The following is a 23,651-nucleotide window of genomic DNA, read 5'->3' as shown; positions in this document are numbered from 1 at the left end:
ATCCACCTGCAGCCCTTGGAGGAGACCCACACTGGAGCAGGTGGATGCCTGAGATGAGGCTGTTACCCCATGGGAGCCCTGTGCTGGAGCAGGCTCCTGGAGGGAATCTGCAGACCTGTGGAAGGAGGATCTCATGCTGGAGCAGGTGTAGAACTCCTTTCCATGAGCAGCAGCAGAAACAACCTGTGATGAACTGACTGTAACCCCTATTCCCTGTCTCCCTGCACCTGGGGACGGGGCAGAGCTGGGAAGGAGATGGGGGCATGGGAGGGGAGGTGTTTTTTAGGTCTTATTTTGCTTCTCATTATCATGCTCTGATTTTGTTGGTAATAAATTCAATTAAAATCCCCAAACTGAGTCTGTTTTTCCCTTGATAGTATCACTCACTTTGGTGAGTGATTTCTCTCCTGGTTTTCATCTCAACTCATAAATCTTTCGTTATATTTTCTTTCCCCTGTCCAATTGTGGAGGGGAGTGATAGAGATGCTTTTGTGGGTGTCTTGCATCCTGTCAGTGCCAACCCTCTACAACTATCCTGTCTCAACCCAACATTTTTCTCACTTTTACAACTCTTGGTCTCACCCTGACCTCGCCAGGGATGTGAGCACCTGCGTGTGGCTGCAGTTAAAGCACAACACCAGGTCACAAACCCCAAAAGCTGCACGGCAGCTGCCAGTTACACTCTCCATCCAGATTCACACCCAATTAACTGCTTTTAAAGTGAAGAAGGTCCCCATAGTAATTACTTTCTCTTTGCATGTATTTTCTAATGTTAGTACCTCCTCTTCCTGTGGCTAAGAAGTTCCTCTAAGATACTGTCTAGGCTGCAGTCAATAGAAAGCAAGTTTCAAAGGCAAGTAACGAAAAAGGCATGAGGTGAATCACTCCTCCTTCCTCCTCCAGCCCTCTTTTCTGAAAGTTGTTCCAAATGTTTTTCCCTCTGGCTAGGTCTGACATTCAAAATGTTGCACATGAATATATTCACCACAATGACAGGACTTTACTTTTCTTGAGACATCTGTTTTTATGAATTCTCAGAAAGGCCATCAGGAAACCTCAAAATATTTATATAGTGGATAATCCAAACTTTTAAATGCTTATCCAAACCGATTTGAACAGTTAGATGTTTCAAGGTCAAACAGTCAATACAATCTCTGATTAGTAGTGCTCAGCAAATGATTTTTTTCAGGAAATGCTGTCTAAACATTTTTAAAAAAACTGTTTTAGCCATTCGATTCTATTTCTTGAATTCACCTTCAGATCAGCATTCGAGTTCCTATATTTCATTAGAGCAAACAAAAATACAGAATATGGCTACTCACAATAAATGACATTGCATTTATATGTACCACTAATCAAACCAATGGTGCTTGCAAATAGTAGGAAAAAATGGTGTGAAATACTGTAATCAAAAATGAAAAATATAAACTCATAAGGAAATTCTAATACATTTCTGGGTTGCTTAGAAGCAGGAAAAAAAAAGTAAATTGGAAAAATTATTCATTATAAATTAGTTTTTCATCTGTAGGATTAAGGGGGAAAGAACAACAATCATACATGACATTTGCTGCAGGTCCACAAATAGATTCATTTGCTTTTAGTGTCCAGCCAAGTATCTGATTTATTATATGGCTTACTTGGGAAGAAAAAGTGTGTTGATTACTTTCCACAAAATAAAAATATTTTCCCTAAAACATCATTTTCAATATTATATGCAGGTATGTGACAGTGAACTTTTCCTTCTACCACCATAGCATCAGAGTTCTAGTTATTATCTCAGCCCATAAGATACCAAAATTATTTAGACTGAACTTACAAACTTCTATAAAATAACAAGAAATTTTCATTGAAAACTGGTGCATGATAGCAAGCTCATATATTCTTAGCTGTGGAATATAGATGCTGAAAGGACACAGGAGATGGAAGATCTCCAAATTGTGAATTTTGACCTATAAGGCAGCACCTTTTTTTGCTGCTATTTAAGAAGGGGGAAAAAACCCACAAACACGTATGTTTGTTTTTATTGGGCTAATGTATCACAAATTAAACTAACTATTTTAATTGCATCTATGTTTTGTGCTTCTGAAATTGTGGGCATTTCAAAAATATGGGGAACTGGCTCTGAATGCCTTCCTAACCTGGATAATCCAGCTGCCTTAACTTCTCTCTCATTTTGCTTTCCATACATTTACCATCCAGAAAAAGTGCAAGAAATGCTCCCTAGAAGATGCTTAGTACTCTAGGACATTTACTAGTACTGTAAATGAAGAAAGAAATTATTTCAATTATAATCCTAATTTTACATGACAAAGGTTCTGTATCTGCACAGAATGGAAGGTCTCATACATTTTGATACTAACAGACAATAACACACTGTCAAGGAAATGCATACTTATGAAATTCCATTTCTTAGCAGGACTTTTAGCTCATTCATTAATGGAAACTGTGTTGAAGTAAATAATAGAGGAGTGACTTTTTTCCCCCTCCTTTCTTGCTGCAGTTGCTCAGTTGTGATTCCTAGAATTAACAGAATGTGCATCCCTGATTTGAAGCAGACATGACGCTACAAATACACACGGTAGAGTGAAGCTTTAACAACAAAAAATAATTTCTGATTAATTTTCCTTTCTTCTGTTCTGGGAAGACTATTAATTGAATAAAAGTGCATCTTTCCCTGGTGGTAGGATTAGGGAGTAAATTGGATGTTCATCTTACTCTTGGACTTGCCATAGCCGGAAAAATTCAGACATATTTGATAGCACTTTCTTCTCTATTTGGATATCTGTTGTTATGGTGATAGTTCCAGGAGGAAACATTAATGAGGATGACTTGAAAGCTTTGATGTGTACAGCACAATTATTTTTAACACCTCATAAGAAAAGGTGACAGTCAGTTAGTACTGCTCCTGGCTAAAGATAAATCATTGTATCAGCTTTCATGAAAACTACCTGAATTTCTATTTGTTATGTATCTGTAACACAGTGTTGAATACAAATATGTAATAAAAAGGATTTGGAACAACAGCATGCCTTCCCCCCACCTCCTCATGTTCTCACAAAGGATATAAGCTGTTATTCTTAGGAACTTGGTTACAGTAAATACTGATTTTAAGTATATAATATAAATTTTAAAATATTTGTATTGCTCTTTTGTGACACCCCAAGAACTATCCAGCATGAGCTCTCATATCCATAAGTAGGCTGTGAACAAATCTCCAAACCCCCATTGCCGAGCACAGGCCTGCAGACACACTGCATCACCCAGACTGCCCAGGGAAACGCGTTAGAGACACAGGAGCATCTGTTGCATCTCGGAAGGGCTCCATGTCCATGACAGAGCTTGGCTCACCCCCTGTGCAGGAGGGCATTACTTACATAGTCCTCGTAGGGCTCGTGCGCGGGCGGCGGGGGCGGTCTGTACCCCGGCACGGACGGGGCGCCCCTGGCTCGCGGCGTGGGGACGCCCCTGGCCACCGGTGGGACGGGGAGCGCTCCGCGTGTCACCGGCGCTCCTCGGGGTGCTTGGGCACCTCGTCCCGGCAGCGGGGGGGGAATGGCACCCCCACGGCCCCTGCGGGGAGCAAAAGGAACGATCACTCCGGTGTGTTCAGTGAAGGAAGACACGCCCCATTTTAAAGGCTCTCACGTTTTTACTACTATTTAAAGCATCATCGTGTAACTCTGGGGTTTTGGCAGCTACAATGTCAAGCACTTTTAGGCAACATCTCAGGCAGAACTCATATTATGGAAAGGCATTATTTTTAAACTACCCAGTGCCTTTTGCACCTGATCCTCTTGTTGCTTGTACTAATAAAATTCTGAATCATTGCAATTCACAGGGTTGCAGAATTAGTCCAAAGCAGTTCTAGAAGATGAAGAAAACGAGGAACCTCTTCCATTGCTATCAAAATATTTTACAAGAGCAGTCACCACTCTCATTTTCATGCTTATTGGTGGGTGAGAGAAATGGATTGGCAGAAGATATTGTAGGACAGCAGAAACTTTCAAGGCAAAGTAGAGGAAGAATATAAAAGGAGAGGAATAACTTCTTCCTGTCTAATTTAGTTCAGCGCAAAGGATTGGTAGTGTGGGATTCTACCTTCCCCCACTGCACAGAGAGAACAGAGCATACAGAGAAGCATGGAAAGATGTTTAGCATCTTCCGGGCTATTTATGCTGTAACTCCCTTGCTGTATACAAATTAGTAAGTCAGAAGAAGCTGTTACTGTTTAAAAAGACTTGTATCTATACCATATCATGAAAATGGATAAATCAGGGTAGCAGTCTGTGAGTTTTGTTTCAGAGCAATATGCTCCTGGGTGTGCTGTCTTTTTGGAAGACTGTGAATGCCAGTGTAACAACCCTGCATGACACCCAGATCCCCAGTTGTGAATGGAACTCAGGTCTTCTGTAGCAGTAGGAACTGTGGCTTGCTCCCTGCTGAGACAACCAAACCCATGGCATTAGCTTGTGATGTTGTTATTTACTACAAGTTTCAGTAGCTGATTTTAGACTTGCAGAATCAGTGGATGGTTTGTGTTGGAAGGGACCTTCAGAGATCCTCCAGTCAAAACCCCATGCCTTGGGCAGGGACATCTTTCACTAGATCTAATTGTTAAAGACATGCCCAACTTGACCTTGAACACTTCCAGTGACGGGGCACCCACAACTTTTTCCAGTGTTTCTTCCCTATGTCCAACCTCTTTTCATTTAAGACTGGCAAAAAGACTCTTGCTCTTCTTAGCCCTCTTTATATATGGAATGGCTGCAATGGGGTATCCCCGGGGCCTTCTCTTCTCTGGGCTGAGCAACCCAGCTCTCTCAGCCTGGCTTTGTAAAGGAGAGGTGCTCCAGACTTCTGACCATTTTTGGTCTTCCTCTGGACTTGCTTCAACAGGTTTTTTTAATATTCTCCTGGGATTTTTGACTGGAAAAAAGGGAAGGCATCCATGATCACAGGATCTGTCAAACTGATTAAAACATTTGGGTATTTTGCAGGAATTAGAGGCCAGAACTCTACCGATTATGCTTTGAACCCAATTTAAAAGCTGCTAGTTTGTTGCAGTGACATTCTGAAAAACATTATTAAGTCAAGCTGTTCAGAGATCATGAATGTAAGGAAGACTGAGCCCAGACACTATCTGAGTAGAAGATGGTGATGAATGCCAACTGCAAAAAATTCTGCAAAAAATTCTGTGTAAGTAAGTGCATCATACTACCAATTAAAAAGCTCATGTAGGAAAAACTGATGGTAAACAAGACAGACACCCTCAGGGAAAAAACCTCAGAGGTCATAGGAAAGATCAGCCCATTCAATTACTGAACAACTTCTTTGTCAGCATAACATAAGGCACCCCCATATCCTATTTCTTCCAAAAAAAGAGTCCATTTTTTAAGACTCATCTTGAAATGACCTCTATGGAGAGAAGACTGGAAGCAGCTAGGTAGCTTAGATACTTGAGGTAATGAAGTTTTAAGGGTTCACAGGGAAAAACAAGTCTGAGAGAATGTTCTAAGATTTTACAGTGGCTTTAATAATAAGCAGAGATACATGTTATTTAGATATGAAAAAATGCTTGGGCACATTCACACCCCAATGTTTTTAGATTATGCCAATCAAATTCACTTAAAACTGATAACCCACCAACACATAACATATAATGAAGTTTATATAGATAGGTATATTTGTATATACACACAGTATAGCTGTAATATGTATAAAAAGTAATTATTTGGCAAATAAAGTTCCACCTAGACTATGAGGCCTTCTCTGACTACACTATTATTTTGACCAAATATTTTTTGCTACTGACCATACTGCCTTAGTACTAGCATAAAAGTATTCTTAGAAATATCCATTTCCTGTCTTCATAATCTGCTCTCATTTGTTGTCACTCACTGTGCCCGGTGACCTATAGATCAGAAAATCTGAAACAATATAGACCACGCTGGTTATCAGAAAACAAATATTTTGATTTTCTGACCAGGATATGTATGTAACGGTCTTTTTTTTTTTTTGAACTATGGGGTTTTTTTACTATTGCTTAGATTTTGTAAAGCTATTAACATAATAGCTCAGGTTACCAGACCTTGAAGGAGCTGCAGGTGGCACACGGATCCCTCTTCCTCGAATGCCCCGTCCGCGTGATGAATCCTCAGAACCGTTCAAGTACGAAAGCTCTCTCAGCTGCTCCTGGCGAATTTCATCATTATAATCCTGAAATGCAAAAGGTGGAACTTTCTGAAACTCTGTATTTTGGCTGAGCTGCCAAACCACCCAAACCAGAAATTCTGTGGATGATATTTTGGTGAATTGTTTTGCATTATCACTGTTATGCTGAAAAATTGTACAAGTGGGAGTGGACAACTGCCTATAATATATGGACAGAAAAATGTATATGTATGGGTAGTGAAGATGGTCATAAAAAGCATGAACATGCAAAAAAACCCACAAAAAGCATAGAAGGCATAAACACAGAGAAATGTATCTCTATGCAAAATGCAGATGGACTTTCATATACAAAAGGTACTAATTTCAAGCAAATTGTAATTGGACCAAAAGAAAGCCTTTTATATATATTTTTTTTTTGTAAACTTCCCTAGTTACCTTTATGCACTTAACACAGAAATTCTACCTTATTTTGAACATTAGCATGACTGGATGATTTAATTCAATACCAATTAGAATTACAGAATGTAGAATTCACTTATTTTGTATATCCTGAAACAGTCAAGTAACAAAGTATGTTTACTATAAAAAAAAATTAAATTAAATAAAATAGGCCCATTTTAAGTCAACAGGGTATCGACTTCAGCACTGCAATTTCTGTTGGCTCAGTAAATGGAACACCAGATGAACTTCCTTTTCTCACTGATACAAAATAGAATCGCACACTCATAAAATGGTTTGCGTTGGAAGGAACCTTAAAGACGTAATTCCAAGCCTTCTGACATGGACACTGTGTTGATTTCCTCTTCATTGGAATGCATTATTGGGTGAGGTGATCCTTGAATATTAACTATGTCTATCAGGCCCCTCTGCCTTCCAGGGCTCGGTCCTACTGTACTCCACTGAGCAGTTCCCTGGAGAGAGCCAAGTCTGCTCTCCTCAAGTCCAGGCCAGACTTTGCTGTGCATTCTCCTCCCTGCCCTAAGGCTCTTGAATTCCATAATTTCATGGTCACTGCAGCCCAGGCCCACCTTGAGCTTCACCTTCCCCACCACCCCCTCCCTGTTGGTGATAACAAAGTCCAGCATCTCCCCAGTGGCTTCCCTAGCACCAGGAGAAGGAAGTTATCCTCAATGTATTCCAGGAACGCACTTGCCCTGCTGTGTTTTCCCTCCAACAGATCTTGTGGACATTGAAGTCCCCATGAGGACCAGTGCTTGTGAACCTGAAGCTGCTCTTTTCTGTCTATAGAGTGTCTCATTCACTATAATACATAATAATGGACATGTTTACTTTATGTTTGTCCAAATTCCTCTGTCAGAAATTCCTTTTTTTTTTAGCTTCCTTCCATTTCATCCAGCTTTTTATGGGCTGATCACTGTACTGAAAATCTGCTGCAGCAGCCAGCTCACTGGCAGCACAGCTGTGTGATAACTAATTATTGTTTCAAAACAGAAACATTATTGAATTTCAGCTCTTCTGTCCTTCCATCCCTCCACAAGCAACTGCCATTGACTGTCATGCAAGGACCTCAAAATGCATTACAAGTGACAGCTCTTTCAGACAAGCTGAAGACCAAGTAAATGGTGAATCTGAACTGAGGCCTTGCTCATTCCTTCTTCCACCTAAGGAGGTCCAGGAAATCTGTTTAAAGATATGATCCTGATCCTGCTGTGTTCTAAGAGTGTAGGTCTGGTCACAATTTCCTTTCTAAATTCTAGGGACTGTAGCTGGAGAAAAATCTATTACTGAAATTCAGAAAAGAACCCTATTTTTACAATATAGTGCGTGATAATTACAGCAAAATCATAATTAAAAATAAAATAATCTAATTTATTAAGGTAATCCCTAATTTGATCATAGAATAGATAATGGCTTTCATTTCATACCATCCCCAAATATTTTTGAACATTTTTCTATCCTTCTAACATGAATCATAATAAACCAAAGACATCTTCTAAATCAATGTTCTCTGTAAAATACAGAGGGAAAAACAGAATCAGTGAGATCACATTTACAGCAATTGTTGGAACAGGTACCATCTACTGTGCCCTCTTAATATCATCTGTTATTCATACTGGCTTTACAAGGATTAGGACTTCAAACTTGCTGATTGAGTTTACCCTCCAGATTCCACACTGGTACTGACACCAAACTTCATTAATAATGTAGGTACATCTTGTAAGAGGAAAATGTGGGAGGGAAAAAAAAAAAAAAGGACCTGCAAGGGACAGAAATTGGAATTTCTGTGTTGCTGCTTTAACCCCTCTCTTTTGGAATATTGCTGTGTAAATGAATTCTACTAGAAATTGCCTCAAAGAAACTATTACTCCCTCAGGTAAAAATATAATTTAAAATCTTAGTATTGACAAAACAGAAAATACAAATCGAATTTATAATGTACAATAAGATCTGCAAAACTGCTCCATTCTGTTATGCAATGCCCTTAGTTTTTGTGTGCAGGTTCTTTGCTGCACAATCAGTTAAGAAACAGTATATTTTGAAATGACAAGGTAAAGACAGCAAAGTACTCCCAAAGGAAGATGCTGGGACAGGCCTCTTGAAAGAGAATGATTTTATTAAAAATATAACTCTATAAAGATAATTTATCTTACAGGTTCCTTAAAAAGCATAATAAGAATCATAATTTCTAAACATGAAACCTGAAATTATCAGCATAAATTCTCATTTTGCCTCTTCCCTTAAACAGAAATATAACGCTGAATTAATCTTTCATAGCTGCTACAAGTATAGCTAGAGTCAGGGTATCTATCCTGATGAATATTTAATACATCTGAGTTCAGAGCTCAGCACATGAGCAAAATTATGCTGCCGATGTTTCATATATAACTAGTCCCAAAAAAGAGTACATGATGTTTCAAGGTATACCTATACTGAACACAGTACAAGGAAGTAGCTACACACTACAGCAGTATATTTTGTTTCAGGAAAAAAATCCAAAAAACAACCTCCTTTTTATGTTAAAATAAGCTCATGAAAAATGTCCTGTACTTTATAGCTTTTCTTATAGCTTTCTAATAGTCTATTCTTGCAGCTGATAATCTACATTGACCTATGTATTTTGCTCTTGTTTCTATCCCTAAAGACATTACTACCTGTAAGCAGCTTTTTCAATTGTTGCTGATAAGGAGGCTGCAATTGACTTGCATCATGGTGGTCAGGACTATGTCCTTAACATACATCTTGACTTTAGAAATGTGAAGGATTTTCAACATCAACAAAATCATAGCATCCAAAAATGGCTACCAAAAATTGCCATGTTTATATAAACGCCTAAAAAACCAAATTACATGTTTAGATAAAATATTCAGTAGTCCAGAAAACATCAACATCTTTACCCCAAATTACCACAATTACATTTATTAATGAAGGTTTGTAGTGATTAATTAGGTTGGTAGCCTTGAATGTTGTAGGAACAAAAGAAACCCATGTGCAGGTTTTCCACAGGAAATCAGTCTGGCTGGTAGCAGCTCACCCACAGGCCCCAGCAAAGAGGGGAAAGAACATAAGCTGCTAGAGAACTCAGTAAACCATTCTGGCAAAAAAAAAGCAAAGTATGATGCAAGTTGCAAAACCTGATCTGAATTAACAAGAACATGTAGTGAGAAGAGTAGGGAAGAGAGTTAATATAGAAATCAAAGGCACAGAAGGACCAAAAGGATTTGGGGAATATGTATCTATCATTAGCATAACAAAGGCTCATAGAAGTCAAGGATAAATCAATCCTTAAAGGACTGTGATCTCCTGTCCTGATGTACTCTGCCCATTTAAGTTCTATTATAATTCTATTAATAAATATCATTACTCTTATCTGTGACAGATGAATTTCCTTCTTACCAGATTGTGAGGCGAAAAGTAATTTAGGTTACATTCCAACTACCTTAAAAATGCGGAGTTATACATGTCAAATCTAAAATGATAATCACAATATTTCACACTGACAATTCTGAAGCATGAATAAGGCACTCTTTCACTCCCACACATGTAATATCCTCTGAAGCTCTGTGTTGCCAGCACAGAGCACCACATTCCCAGACATTTATTTGCCCATCCTGCCACACTCTCTTCCTGTGCTCAGGGAGCAGAAAGGGAACAGGAGATGGATTTGGACTCCTGCAGCATTTCTGCATCCTGCCCAGCTCCTTGCATCAGCAAAAGAATTCCAGGGCTCTGTGTATTTGCACAGATTCACTGAAGCTAGACAATCTCCCCTAAATTCTGCTGGTGCTGCCTTGGGGCTATTTTCAGGCAGCTTAAATTCCAATTAGGCTACAATTTCCATTGAGTACATGCTTCAGAAAACTCACAGCCAGAAAATGGGACACAGAAGACACAGTGAAATTTAGGTGGAACTAGGTGATGGGAATTTGGCCTTTTTGTTTTGTTTGGTTTTAGATACATTCTAATTTTGGACACTAACAGAGACATTGTCCACATGCCCCTTCTGTATATGGGAAAGCACTAAAAAGCACTGTGAAAATAACTGGTGATGAGGAGTTCCTGGAGTCCCTGCTTCTTTGTGTTCTCTGTGTCCTTACAATGGTAAACTGTGCTATACTTCAGCTTCAGAGCATAATGAGAGCCACTTATCTGGACTCATGGGGTCAGGATCTGCAGTTCAGTACACTGAAGAGGCCAAGAACCCTGGAATTTCCACTTTTTACTTGAATGCTTTAATATCAGGCTGTTACAAAAAAGAATAGTACGGGCTGCTCAGTACTTGAAGTATTTGACAAACTAAATCCTGAGTTGACAAGAGATATGTGGCATTTCCTGTTACTTTTTTACATTTTAAACTCCTGTTCTAACACTCTAGTGTACTCATATAAATATTGAATTTCTTTCTGCACACATCAATAGCATTTATCAGTGTCAGGTTAGTAAACTTAGAACAGTTGTGCCAGGTAGATTGGATAGCCCTCTCCATCACCTGAAACTTGGGTGAGACAGTGCCTGAGGTGGGCATGTAAATTAATTGCTGCACCTGGGTCAGGGGAGCCCCTGGTATCAATCCAGGCTGGGGGAATGAACAGATCCAGAGTAACTCTGATGGGAAGGACCTGGGGGTGCTGGTGGATGAGAGGCTGGCCTGGCAATGTCAACTTGCAGCCCAGAAAGCCAAACGTGTCCTGGGCTGCACCAAAACCGGCGTGGTCAGCAGGGAAAGGGAGGGGATTCTGCCCCTCTGCTGCACTCTGGTGAGACCCCACCTGCAGTTCTGCATCCAGTTCTGGGGACTTCAGCACAGGAAGGACGTGGACCTGTTGGAATGAGTCCAGAGGAGGGACATCAAGATGATCAGAGGTCTGGAGCACCTCTGCTATGAGGAAAGGCTGAGAGCTGCAATTGTTCAGCCTGGTAAAAAGAAGTCTTTGGAGTGATCTGTGTCATTCCAGTACTTGAGGGGAGCATATGAGAAAGATGGAGAGATGTCTTAAAAGGGCACAAAGTCACTTTGCTTGGACTACTTTCAAACTGAAAGAGCAGATTTAGATTAGATATTAGGAGAAAATTCTTTACCGTGATGGTGGTGAGGCAATGGGACTGGTGGCCCAGAGATGCTGTGGATGACCCATCCCTGCCAGCGTTCAAGGCCAGTTTGGATGGGTCTCTGAACAACCTGATCTAGTAGGAGCTGGCTGGGACTAGGTGATCTTTAAAGTCCCTTCCAATCCAAGCCATTCTATCGTTCTATGAACTGCATCCTTAAGCTTCATGCTTTGTCGTTCTAACACTAATTTTAAGTCCATTGCAAAATATGAGATTCATCTGTAGTTGAGCCCATGCCCAACCAAGCAATCCCTACAGAGTTCATCAGAACAACTGTGGGAACTGGCTCTAACCCACACTTCCTGTGTGTATGATGGGTATGGCATATGTTCTCAACAGTACATGGAGGAGCTCAAACCCCACGGCTGGTTTGATGTTCCCAGATAACACCCACACTCTCTGAACCCATGTTTAATGTATTTGCATGGTTTCCTGGTTACCTACAGTCAAAGCCATCTGTTAGGATGGCTCTTTGCCCGTTCACAGATTGCTCTGGTTATCACACCAGAGCATAGGTGCCAGGTAATGATGGGTTTAGATGGACAGCCTGCAGTGCACTCCAAGTAACAAAGCTGCTGCCAAAATGACTCCAGTAGCGCGTTAGCAACATACGCCTCTTTGCATTTGCCCATATACATTGGCACTCAAGTAAGGCCATTTTGTATGCATGTAGTTCTCTGGCAGACCCCAATAAATATACAAAAATATAAATATAATCCACTGAGCCCAAGGAAGAAATTACTTTCCCTAAGCAATCAGGATCCTAGCCAGATCCACAGCCATAAACATTACACACTTTTACTTGCCCCGTATGCAAAAAGGTGCTGCCTTTACCTGCTTACAGCCAGTCTGAAAAATAAACCTTAATTGTGTGAATCACCCTTAGAGATTGAAACACATAAAACAGACCATACATTTCTTTCAGTAGCAGTTTGAATGTGTTGCAGCCAATATGAGTTTCAGCTTCTAAATGCCTATGGGCAGAAAGCAAGCAGACATAAGCTAGAGCCACGTACACTTGCCTTTGAGGTTAGTTGACAGCTGGGGGATTGTCAGCTTGCCACAGAGAGCAGTCACCCAAGCGTGGATGTCATTTTTCTCTTTGAGCATGCACAATTTAATCTGCCTGGCATCATCAGCATGGGGCATCGCTCTCTACAAGTGTGGAAGGGAGGGGGGGTGTTTGCTCCTCGGCATCTGAAGAGAAGCTGCCAGTCCCAGGGTGGAAATTGTACATAGGCAAAGTGCTAAAAAACTTTGACCCAGATATTTTAGTCTTTGACAGAACAGAGCAAAATAAGTCTCATCTAATTGCATAATCAATTTAAATTTTGTTTTTCATACAAAAGAGACCTTTCAACAGAAGATTATTACAGTTTACATGGAAATGCTGTTAACCACACAAAATAATCACACTGAAGATTGGGACATGGCTTTTGAAAAACTTGCAAAAGCTTGCATTAAATTTGCCATTTACCCCAATTTGTTCCACCCCTCTTGCTCAGAGGCCCCACACAAATGGATACTGTGGTCTGTAATTCATTCAAATGACAGCTATGCTGCCACAGAAGCTGGTTAGCTGACAGCTCCCTGTCCCTGAATTTAATTCCAAGTGAGCTCTGGCTGCCAGACTTGTGCTTATTTACAGCTGTCACTTGAAAGGGACTTATAAGGTAATATGAACAGAGGGCATATAGCAGGCTACAGGAAGGGTGGTGCAGCCACCCTAATCCTAAAGAAGTTGTTACGGATTCCTGCTGGATGTTTACACTGGCTTCTTGGAAGGAAGGGATGTGATATGGCTGCTCTTCCTCCAGGAAAACCCAGCTGCTTCAAAGGAGGCAGGGAGAGGAGCAGGACTGCCCCTGTTCTCCAGCTGTTTGCTGAAGCTCTGCTACTAATGAGATCATTACCTACTCTTAAGGCTGGATTAACTGTCTGCTATAATTTACACTGAAGCCAACACAAGTAACAAGCTATACACAGTACATATGCAACTTTTTTTATTTCAGCTATGCCAGGTGAGACCCGGATTGCCTCCTGCTAACCCACTGCTGGAGGTTTGCAGCTCCCTTGTCAAGGATAATGGGATGGTAACAGCAGCCAGCAAAATTCACATGTGTTTACTCTGGTTTAGAGTGCCTGTCTTGTCCAGCCCAGCTACAGCCATGCTGCCTCAGCCCCATGTGGCACAGTAAACAAAACATGCTGCTTGACCTAAAGAGACTAGAAAGGGTGACCAAGAAAGACAGGTCTGGGCAAGAAAGTTATCTTACTACAGGTCTTGCTTCTACAGCTTATGGATCATTTCAGAACTTTAAAAAATCCCATGAGGTGATAATCTGTACAGGTTGATAGCATGTAATACATTGGAACTGAACTTAATATATGACAAGAAACTAGTTTTTAAATAAATTTTAGGGGGATTTTTTCTTATTCCTATACAGGATTATGATACCATTAGCTGCCCTTGGAGTAAGGACTGTCTTGGCAAGCACTATTTTACAGATGCAGAGCAGAAATGTCAATAATTCTGCTAGCACATACTGAAATCTATTAATAACCATAAGTCAGGAGATAAAGAATATCTTAAATATCACTTACCACAGACCCAGCTGTAACATCCTGGGAGCAGAACCTGGCAGAAAGGTGGTTCTTTATAGTCAGCACTCTCTTGACAGAGGAGCTGTGGCAATGGTAGTGTTTGGTCCTCCACTTTTCTAGAAAACTGATTGCTCCAGACTAACCCAAGTTCTGCTGGGTTCTAGATTCTGCTGCATGCAGGACCCTTTAGGAACCCTGACTATCTCTTTGATCATCCAATTTAGCCACAGTCTATGTCTGTGAAGTTCTTTTGTAGGCTTAGAATAAGCAAGACCTGCCAGGTCACTGAGGACTGGAGCATCATTGCCTCCACCCCCGATGGCACAGCACCAGAACCTCACTGCCTGCCACAGCTGCTTGGCAGAGAACAAACTGGTGGCAAAGCTGCACTGACAGCAAAAGAAAGGATGGAGACAGAAACTCCGTCTGGGAACCTCAGGCTGCCATGAGGGCTTGGCTTTGGAAGGCAGCAGCCGTGCCTCAGCATTTTCCTAGCCAATGCCTAGGCAGAGGTTGAGACAGAAAACACAGTATCTCTATTTCTCATGCACTCCTCCTACACAGCAATCTGAGTAACCCAAACTAAAGAACATAGCCCATCCATAGCACAGTGCCAAGACGTTTTTGCATAGTAAGGGAGAAAAAAAAAAAAACGATACATGCTGGGAAGATGGTCTGTAATAGCATCATAAAAATACAAGAGCAATTTTCACTGCTGGAATCAAAGATATTTTCAATCTGCTTGGTTTGATCTTCTATAATCTAAATTAGTTTCATTGCTGGTAGATTTATGGATAGCCAGTGTAATGGTGCAGAGGACAATCACAGGAGAACAAGCAGGTATGCAAGGAGTCCCCCTCTCCATACTAAATTCAATAAGGATGAGGAAAAGACAGTAAAAGAATGCTGCTATTGAATCCCAGGGTTACTGTCTGAACTGTCACAGAAACTAAAAATATTAAAATAATATACATTTAGCTTTCTGAAGTTTATGTCTAACTTCATGTGAGAAAGAGTAGAAATATATAAATAAATAAAAAATAGTGAAAGAAAAAGAAACATACCAAACAAGAAAAGCTGAAATCATTACAGTGGAAAACCAAAGCAAATGGCAAGCTCAAAAAATTAGCAACAATCATATAGGTTTAAAATAGTTGATTTAATAATCCCATTAGAAAGGTATGCATCAGAAGTAAGATGTTTTAAGTTTGGGGTTTTTTTCAGAATGAAATTTGAGACAAAAGGAAAAATTATTAAGGAACTAACAAGGAGTAACAAGAGGTAGAAAATAATTCACAAAGGAAAGATTAGACCATGTACCAAGTGCAGATATACTCATTCCCAAGTGTCTCTCTGCTCTCCATAAAAAACGTATATGAAAGATTAGGAATGAAATATATAAAACTGAGTAAGTAATTAATGCAGGCAGATCTAGACAAAAGTACTGTCAGAATTTCAAGCTAAACAATTTAATATATAGCATGATGAAAATGTAATCAGTTCTAAAATAAAGCTGAATACATTTTATTTTGCTACTGTATAAACCCTTTAAATAAGTTTATCCACCAGGATATGTATGTCTCCTTTTTTTCTCCACAGCATGTGTTGAATAAGGTTTTGAGGTATTTTAATAGAATTATCACCTTTTTTTTTTTTTCCTGTTAACAGAATATCATCTAATTCCTGCTTCCTACTGGGTAGCAAAAAGTATTTTTGCTTCTTACATTTCTTCATGGCTGCTGGGTCTACCCTATCCCTCCCCAGGTGTCTGCACAACAAGACCAGCTTCAGATCAAACACGAACTCTACAGGTTCAAGGGGAAAAATGAAATAAGTTCCCCACTGAAGGACCCACTCACTGAAAACATCTGAACAGAAACAACTGAAGATCAAGCCCAACTATTAATCCAAGAACTGGCAGTAAAGCAGAGGAAGGGATGTAGGCTGACATATGGAATGATGCCAGAAAACTTACAGGCAAAAAAAATCTATTTATAAACAGCATTCAGAGCAGAAAAACAGCTTCTGAAGAGCTGCATTTATAGCAAGACATTCCATTCCATACATGAGGGTCTGTATTTCATCCCAGCTTTTGCATTCACTCCAGTGTTGCTCTGAATGTGATATATTCCTGCATCAGGTAACCCTAATGATATTCACTGGGCACAGATGCAAACTGCACTCCCAAGAGGAAAACCACAGGCATATTGAGAGATGTAAATGCCATAAAATGAAGTCAGACTTAACTATCATATTTCCTACATACTAGTTTCATTAGCATATAATTTATGCAATTCCATTTCTGACTCTCCAGAGTTTATTTTCTGACTCTCCCTTGGTGTATTTTCTTAAAAATGGATTATTTTCCTTGAAACATAACATGATGGAATTTATTCTAAACTTTTAAAGTCTCATGGTGATAATCTTAGTATTGAAAATTAAACTCCAACTTCCTGATATCCAAACACATTTCCCATAATGAAAGAAAAAATACTATTCAATACTTTTCTATCATTTCCAAGAAATCTGATCAGTGATTACATACTGAAGGGGAAAAGAGGGGTAGAAGGTAAAATGGGCTTTGAAAATACGTGTTCAGCTGCTTTCCATTACACATTATTATACTGTTATAGACATATTGAAGGATTTTAAAAGTGACCCCACCTAGCTCCTTCTTACTGCTCTCCATAGTTTTGCACTTACAAACATTTTAACTTTTTCTTAATAATACTTATATTCATTAATATTTCTAATATTCATATCATATATACATATATTTACAATATTTAAATAATGGCATATAAGAACCTTTATGGTTGTCCTTGCTGCTTATTAAGAATATGCATCACTGAAATGTATCAAAATGTCTAAGTCTCTTTGAAGCTACTAATCTGGCCCCTTATCAAAGAAAAGCCTTAATAAATTTAATTCTATGCCATGAGTCAGAAATCTACAAAAAGAGAATTATTAAGTTACTTCTTTTTTATTCACAGAGATGAATTTTTTTGTTTTTCTTATAGCAGAAAATGCACACATGATGACTGGATGAAAGCAAAGGAATCCTCACAGAACTTTTTCTAAGCCAGATGTTCATCACTCTTTTATATTAGAACTATGTTCTCCAGTCTTTCCTAAATAGCTAAAGCAAGAAGTTTCTGTAATTGTTTATTAAATCTGTGTGAAAGCAAGTATAGGTTTTTAAAATACAGCATATATTGATGACTGATTATTAAGTCAATACTATTAATTAGTAATACAGCTAACATTATCCTGGCCACAAATTTCCTTTCCTAAAGTCACACTCTTAATTGGGATAGTAAAAATATGGTTGAGTAATTAGGAAATGAAACTTAAGGTCTCACCTTTTCTTTTTTTACCTTAAAATAGAAGGGCAGATTAAGGAGGTGTTATATGAGTAAGCACAACTCCTGTGCCCTGAAGAACTTTGCTGAGCTCAGTGCCACCCTAAAAGGATGGCACCAATTCCATCTGGAAAGTGGATGCCAGCAGCTGTTAACCAAGTGCCACATAAGCTGAATTTTCCAAGCAGATTTCCCATTCAGCACAAAAGTGGAATGTTTGTTCAGAGCCCAAGTGTGAGTGCCACTGACTCCACCTGTGTTCAGGGCTTCATTTACCCCACTCATACAAACCCCACAAGCACACAAACACCCAAACCAGGCACCCAGAACCCTGCTGCCTGCTGAGCTCAAGTCTCACACAATTTCACTGCAGAATCACAACTGGGGTGTGAAATCAACCCTATATTCTTGACTATGAAAAAAGACCCCACTGATTTCAGAGCTTTTCTGTGACTAAAAGTGGGAGCAGGTGACATATTATTCCAAATATAATATATTTGTATCTCCACAGTGACAAATTGTGGAGATACAGGGGTTTTACTCATAGAGTTAAAAATGTAACTTCATTTATTTTTTATCTAAAAGTAATAGGTAATGCTAATAAGCCTCAGCTGTGATGTGAATACAAAAAATTTTACCTGAATGATGATTCCTTACCTAGCAGTCTTCTATACTGCTAGAAAGTCTGTGGTGAGCTATCTTAACATCAAAATATTTGTAAATATCTGTCACCTTACTTTGCATGTTTTCCAACCAAAAAATTACATAGACTTACAGTGGAATTATGTGGAACTGAATACAAGTGATTGTGAACCCATTAGTTCCAAATTATTATTTACCCATAATAAACCCAGTTCTACATTACTGATTTTAGAATCATGGTGGAAATGTGTTGCTAGACCTTCCTTCTAGTTTTCCATTCAATTCAAGAAAAATGTTCTAAATTTAAATAAATGTTTCATGTTTAGGACAACTAAATACCTTGTCTTTCAATATAATAATTCACTTCATCATAGAAAGTATGAGTGGACACTAAAGAAATAACAATAACTGCATCACTTTTTTTTTTGAAGGAAAGAGCTATAAATGGAATGAACCAAGACTAATATTTTTTTTTTTAATTCAAATGATCAATTATTTTAACTAAAATGTATTTAATTAAAACCAAAATATATTTAATTTAAAGTATTTGTCCTGCATTTCAATGATTACTCTGGATAGGCCCTGGATATCAATGTCTCATTAAGCATTTATATTCAGTATAGCAAGCCAAGGCAAATGCATATGACCTCAAGATGCTGAGTATTCTCAGTTTCCAATGGCTACAACTAATCCTACTTAGCAGCAAAGGCAGATTATTTTATCGAACTTACGCTTTTCAGACTTGGGGTTTATGAGATTAAAGCCTTCAATCCAGCTCGCTGCTGGGCAGGTCTCAATAACCCACAGTTATTTACACTCATTACACTTGGGCTAAGTGGTTTGGGTAAAAACCTCCTGATTTTCCTGGATTCCTTAAAGCTTCTATAAATAATCTGAGTCGAAAATTTATATCTTAACCTGAAATTTTGATGTCCAGGCTTTCCTGCTATCATGCCAGAGCCTCACTAAGGTGTGCTGAGAATTAACACCCAGAGATTTTTCACCACTCAACTTGGTGATTTCAGGGAAATCACTGGGAAATTTTAACTGCTTTCAAGTCTGTCCCTGTAGGTCTGAACATTTAAGCACAAATCTAGATATAAAGAAATTAAAGATACACCATAGAAATCAATCCAGTATGTTTTAAAACACTGCCAGGTGCTCTGCACAAAACAAGAGAACTTCCCATTTCTGCAAGTTTTGTTTTATTGGCAAAGAAATCTTACCTTCATCTCTCTAGAGCCATTTCCCAGCACCAAATTAAAATATCCAGAACAAGGCAAAAGGCTGTATTTGCTACAGAATGCAATGCAATGCACCATCAACTCAGTTTCATACAGTCAACATAGTAATGTAAAAATGTTGCCTTTTCCTTTTATCTTTTTTTAAACCAAAACATCTGATCAGAGCTCAGGGGCTGGTGGAAGACTCAAGCATGACTAATTAGAGTATGTCTTCTGTATCCCATTGTGTCTCCTGGCATCATGTAATTTCAGAATTTTCTATTTCCCCAAACACCATTTACAGTTAGTAGAATTATAATTTTCTTTCTGGTTTTGGGAAAAATCACTTGTTTCTTTCTAATTAACTCCTACTAACACTTTTTTTTTCTTCTCATCAGGGCCACAAGTTTGAAGATTTGGAAAAGAGAATTTCCACACATCACCAAGAAGATCCCGATAACCCCATTAAGACATCAGATAATCAAGCACTGATGAGTGTTTTTAAGTAGAAAATAATGTTTAGAAAGATGTGAGCGGGTGAACTTGTATTTTCAAGGGTCTGGGAGTGGGCCCGGGTGTTGTGCTCAGTGGTCCAAAGTTCAGCAGGAGGGAAGTCACTGGTGCTGTGCTCCAGGGGTCTGTGCTGGGTCCAGCACTGCTCAACTCTACTCCTGAGTGGATGATAGAACAGAGCACTCCCTCAGCAAGTTCCCAGGTGACACAGAACGGGGAGGAGTGGCTGATACACCAGAGGGTTGTGCCACCATTCAGAGAGATCCTGCTACGCTGAGAAATGGGCAAAGAGGAATCTCATGAATTCTGACAAGAGTGAAAAGTCCTACAACTGGAGAGGAATAATGCAGGCACCAGCACCTGCTGGAGGCTCAGTGTCCTCAAAGAAGCTTTCTGAAGCTTTGCAGGAGAGGACTTTGGGGTTCTGGTGAACAACAAGCTCACCAGGTACCTGCAATGTGCCCTTGGGCCAATGGCATCTTGGACTGCATTAGGAAGAGCACTGAGCACTGCCAGGAGGACAAGGGAGGGATTATTCCTGTCTGCTCAGCACTGGCAAGGCCAGAACTGGCTCTGCCCAACGCTAAACTTCCAAGGAGAAAGACACAGAGTTACTGGAGTGTGTCCATCATAGAACCACTGAGATGATTAAAGGACTGAGGCATCTTCCACATGAGGTCAGGCTATGAGAGTTGGGGCTGTTCAGTCTGCAGAGCAGAAGGCCTAGGGAGATCTCATCAATGTGTAAAAATGTCTGAAGGGAGGGAATGAAGAAGAGGGAGCTAAACCCTACTCAGTGCTCACTGATAGGACAAGAGGAAACAGCTGTAAATTTAAACATATGAAATTCAATCTGATAATGCAGTTTTTATATTTTTTTTTCTGCTGTGAGGATTCTGAACAGTGGCACAGGTTGCCCAGAGATATTGTGGAGTCTCCATCTTTGGAGATATTTAAGAGCTGCCTGGTACAACCTCTGGGTACCTGCAGGAGGTTGAACCAGACGACCTCTGGAGATCCCTTCCAGCTTCAACCACATTCTTATTTTATGAAAGGGAATCCTATGTTATAAATTATTTAATGGCTTAAAAACAAGTTTCAGGTTCATCTTAGGAATCCATACAAAATTCTGCTGCTGAACAACTAACTTCTTATGCTGAATAACACATTCCCAAAATGTGGCCTGAAGTAATTTAGAAAAAGAGTCTGTTCAGCTGTAATCACACTGTCCAACAAATGTAAATTAATTTGCATTCACAGAATCATACCTCCATTGAGATGCAATTTAATCTTCATAGTAGTTCTCTTTCTTTCAGGTCTGAGATTTTCTTGCCATGCAAGTTTCAGATCATCACATTAGAAAATGCCCAGGTAAGACTTGCTAGGGTTCATTGCCATGTTGTATTTTATTAAGGTAGCCTGCATTTACAGCCATGTTTTGAAAGCACATGATCATGCAGCCACAAAAGACTGGAAACACAAAAGACTTTTTGCACAGAGTTGTAAATCTGCTTGTTCCATATTCAATTGTGTGTGTCTGTACTTGTATGCAGCTTGCATTCACAATCACAGATTTTGCACGTGACTAGGGCTCATTGCTGTGAAAATTCATTTGGATTTTTCAACATGGTACATGTTTCCTTTTCCTTTTTCTAAACACAGTTGTAAGTCAACAAAGTATCAAACTTTTTGATTCAGTGCAGAATGTGTTTCCAAACTAAACTAATGAAAGGAAAACTCATGTAGTTTTTGTATTTTCAGTTTAAATGGCCATTTCAAATGCAGAAATGTTAACGAGTCATGTTAGGAGCATACAAATTTTTAAAGTGGTATTTGGCATACACCACTGGCAGCCAGAGAAACATTTTCACAGACAAGCAGATCTGTCTGCAGTTAAAGGCAAGATTTTAAATGGGAACTTCTTTTTGCCTTTTCTTTTTTGAATCTTTGAATGATATTGAGGCATCTTCATGAACAATTTGGTTCAATGGCATACAAAATCTAAGAAAGCCTAAGTGAATTCATACACTTAATGAATGCATTTAATTTTAAAAACAAACAATAAGAAAATTCAGCCCTGGATTATGCAATTTGTCTCCTGGGAACAAAATTCTTGGATTTTGTTTTGTCATTCCCTAAATGAAATGAATTCTAACTGTAAATGCTTCTACTATGTCAGCTGATACGTAAATATTTCTATTGATCCTCTGTACTGCCAAGTAGTTTGTGGTTTTATTAATGCAAAATAGAGTTGTTTTATAGCTTCTAAGGGCTAAAATCCTGCTTTACGGGAAAATGCCAGGGTTTAAAACTAGAAAAGAAGAAATATGTGCAATGTTTTCTGTATGCAGTTCAACAAGTAGCTTTTATCTTAGCATAATGCCAATGATCTGAGCCTACAGGCTACTCTAACTAGGAGGAGTGCTAGAACATGATTTTCACACTAACCTGTGAGAAAGATTAGATTATTTTTGTCTCCTAATGGCAAAGGTTTTGTTCCTCCTTGTGGAAATTATCTAATTATCTGCAAAACCAGTATCTTCAGAGTTCATCATCTTTGGTTATTTCACTCCATGATTTGAATTGTTTGCTATTTAGCCCTGAGTGCTGATGGGGAAAATACAATATTTGCTCCAGTGAAAACTATGGAATCTAGTTGTCACCAGTGATATTACAAGCTGTCTTTTAAAGAAGATGTTGGATAATGAATTTCCTGCATTAAGACAGCAGAGTTCTGCAACACTCAATACACCAGGTGTGTATGACATCTGAATCCTCCATTTAAGACACTGAAATGATTAAATAGATTTTTGAAGTAGAAGTAAGATATAAATAATCTAACATTATCAGTACTTCTCATTTTAATACAGATACCAAGTCTGATATAAAATTACAGTTTATATCCTTCACATTCACCTGGCACAGACCAAGAAGATGCAGTAACAAACCAGTTCACCAGTTCCTAATTTGAAATTAAATATAGGGTTGAGTACTAGCACAGTCCAGTTCCACAGAAATGTCTAATAAAGCTTTCATGATATCACACATTTTTTGCCCAGGTATGCGCTTTCATTCTATACACTGTATACAGCTGTGCTGAGGATTTATCAAGGTTAAAGGGTGAATGGAGAATGGGTCTCAAACACACTGCCTTTCAAAATAAAAATTTCATTGCAATGGCTTCCATCTGGATCACACCCACAGATTTTTCTTCTTCTCATCATCCCAACAAAAAGAGAGTTTTTAAGTTGTGTGAACCATCCTATAATAGACTGTTCTTTGTTTTGTTTGTTTTTTTATTTCCAGGACTAAAAGATTAAGTTCTATATGATGGATAATATGGAAATTATTTTAGAACATTAAATTTAACAATATGCATTTCTTATCAGACGAATTCAGCTTTTTCAGTGTCACTCAAGCCTGACTATAATAACATGATAATGATGTTTTGTGCTATTACCCTGCATCACTTAATGTCCACTTAAGCTTTCAGATAATGAAATGCATAAGGAAGAGATTTTCCTTCACTCTTTTAGCATTTTCTGCCTAGGATTAAGTACACATGATT

At 39.0% G+C, this 23,651-nt stretch overlaps 1 protein-coding gene across 7 annotated transcripts in view; it reads right to left on the bottom strand.

Annotated features, from left to right (window-relative positions):
• Nucleotides 1–23,651, bottom strand: part of KHDRBS2 (KH RNA binding domain containing, signal transduction associated 2) — a 336,355-nt gene that overhangs the window by 118,487 nt on the left and 194,217 nt on the right. For all 7 annotated transcript variants that reach the window (XR_010783412.1, XR_010783411.1, XR_010783413.1 and 4 more), the window contains exons 5-6: nucleotides 6,089–6,216; nucleotides 3,375–3,570 (exon numbers count right to left, since the gene is read on the bottom strand). Coding sequence is in view for 1 of the 7 variants with exons in the window: in XM_066547470.1 (XP_066403567.1) it covers nucleotides 3,375–3,570; nucleotides 6,089–6,216 (324 nt within the window). In the remaining 6 variants the exon portion in view is untranslated. The remainder of the gene's footprint in view (nucleotides 1–3,374; nucleotides 3,571–6,088; nucleotides 6,217–23,651) is intronic.

Source organism: Molothrus aeneus, chromosome 3 (genome assembly GCF_037042795.1).
Source record: "Molothrus aeneus isolate 106 chromosome 3, BPBGC_Maene_1.0, whole genome shotgun sequence".
Taxonomy (NCBI): Eukaryota; Metazoa; Chordata; class Aves; order Passeriformes; family Icteridae; genus Molothrus; species Molothrus aeneus.
Note: the sequence above shows the minus strand (reverse complement) of the source record. Positions and strands in the feature narration are given on the sequence as shown.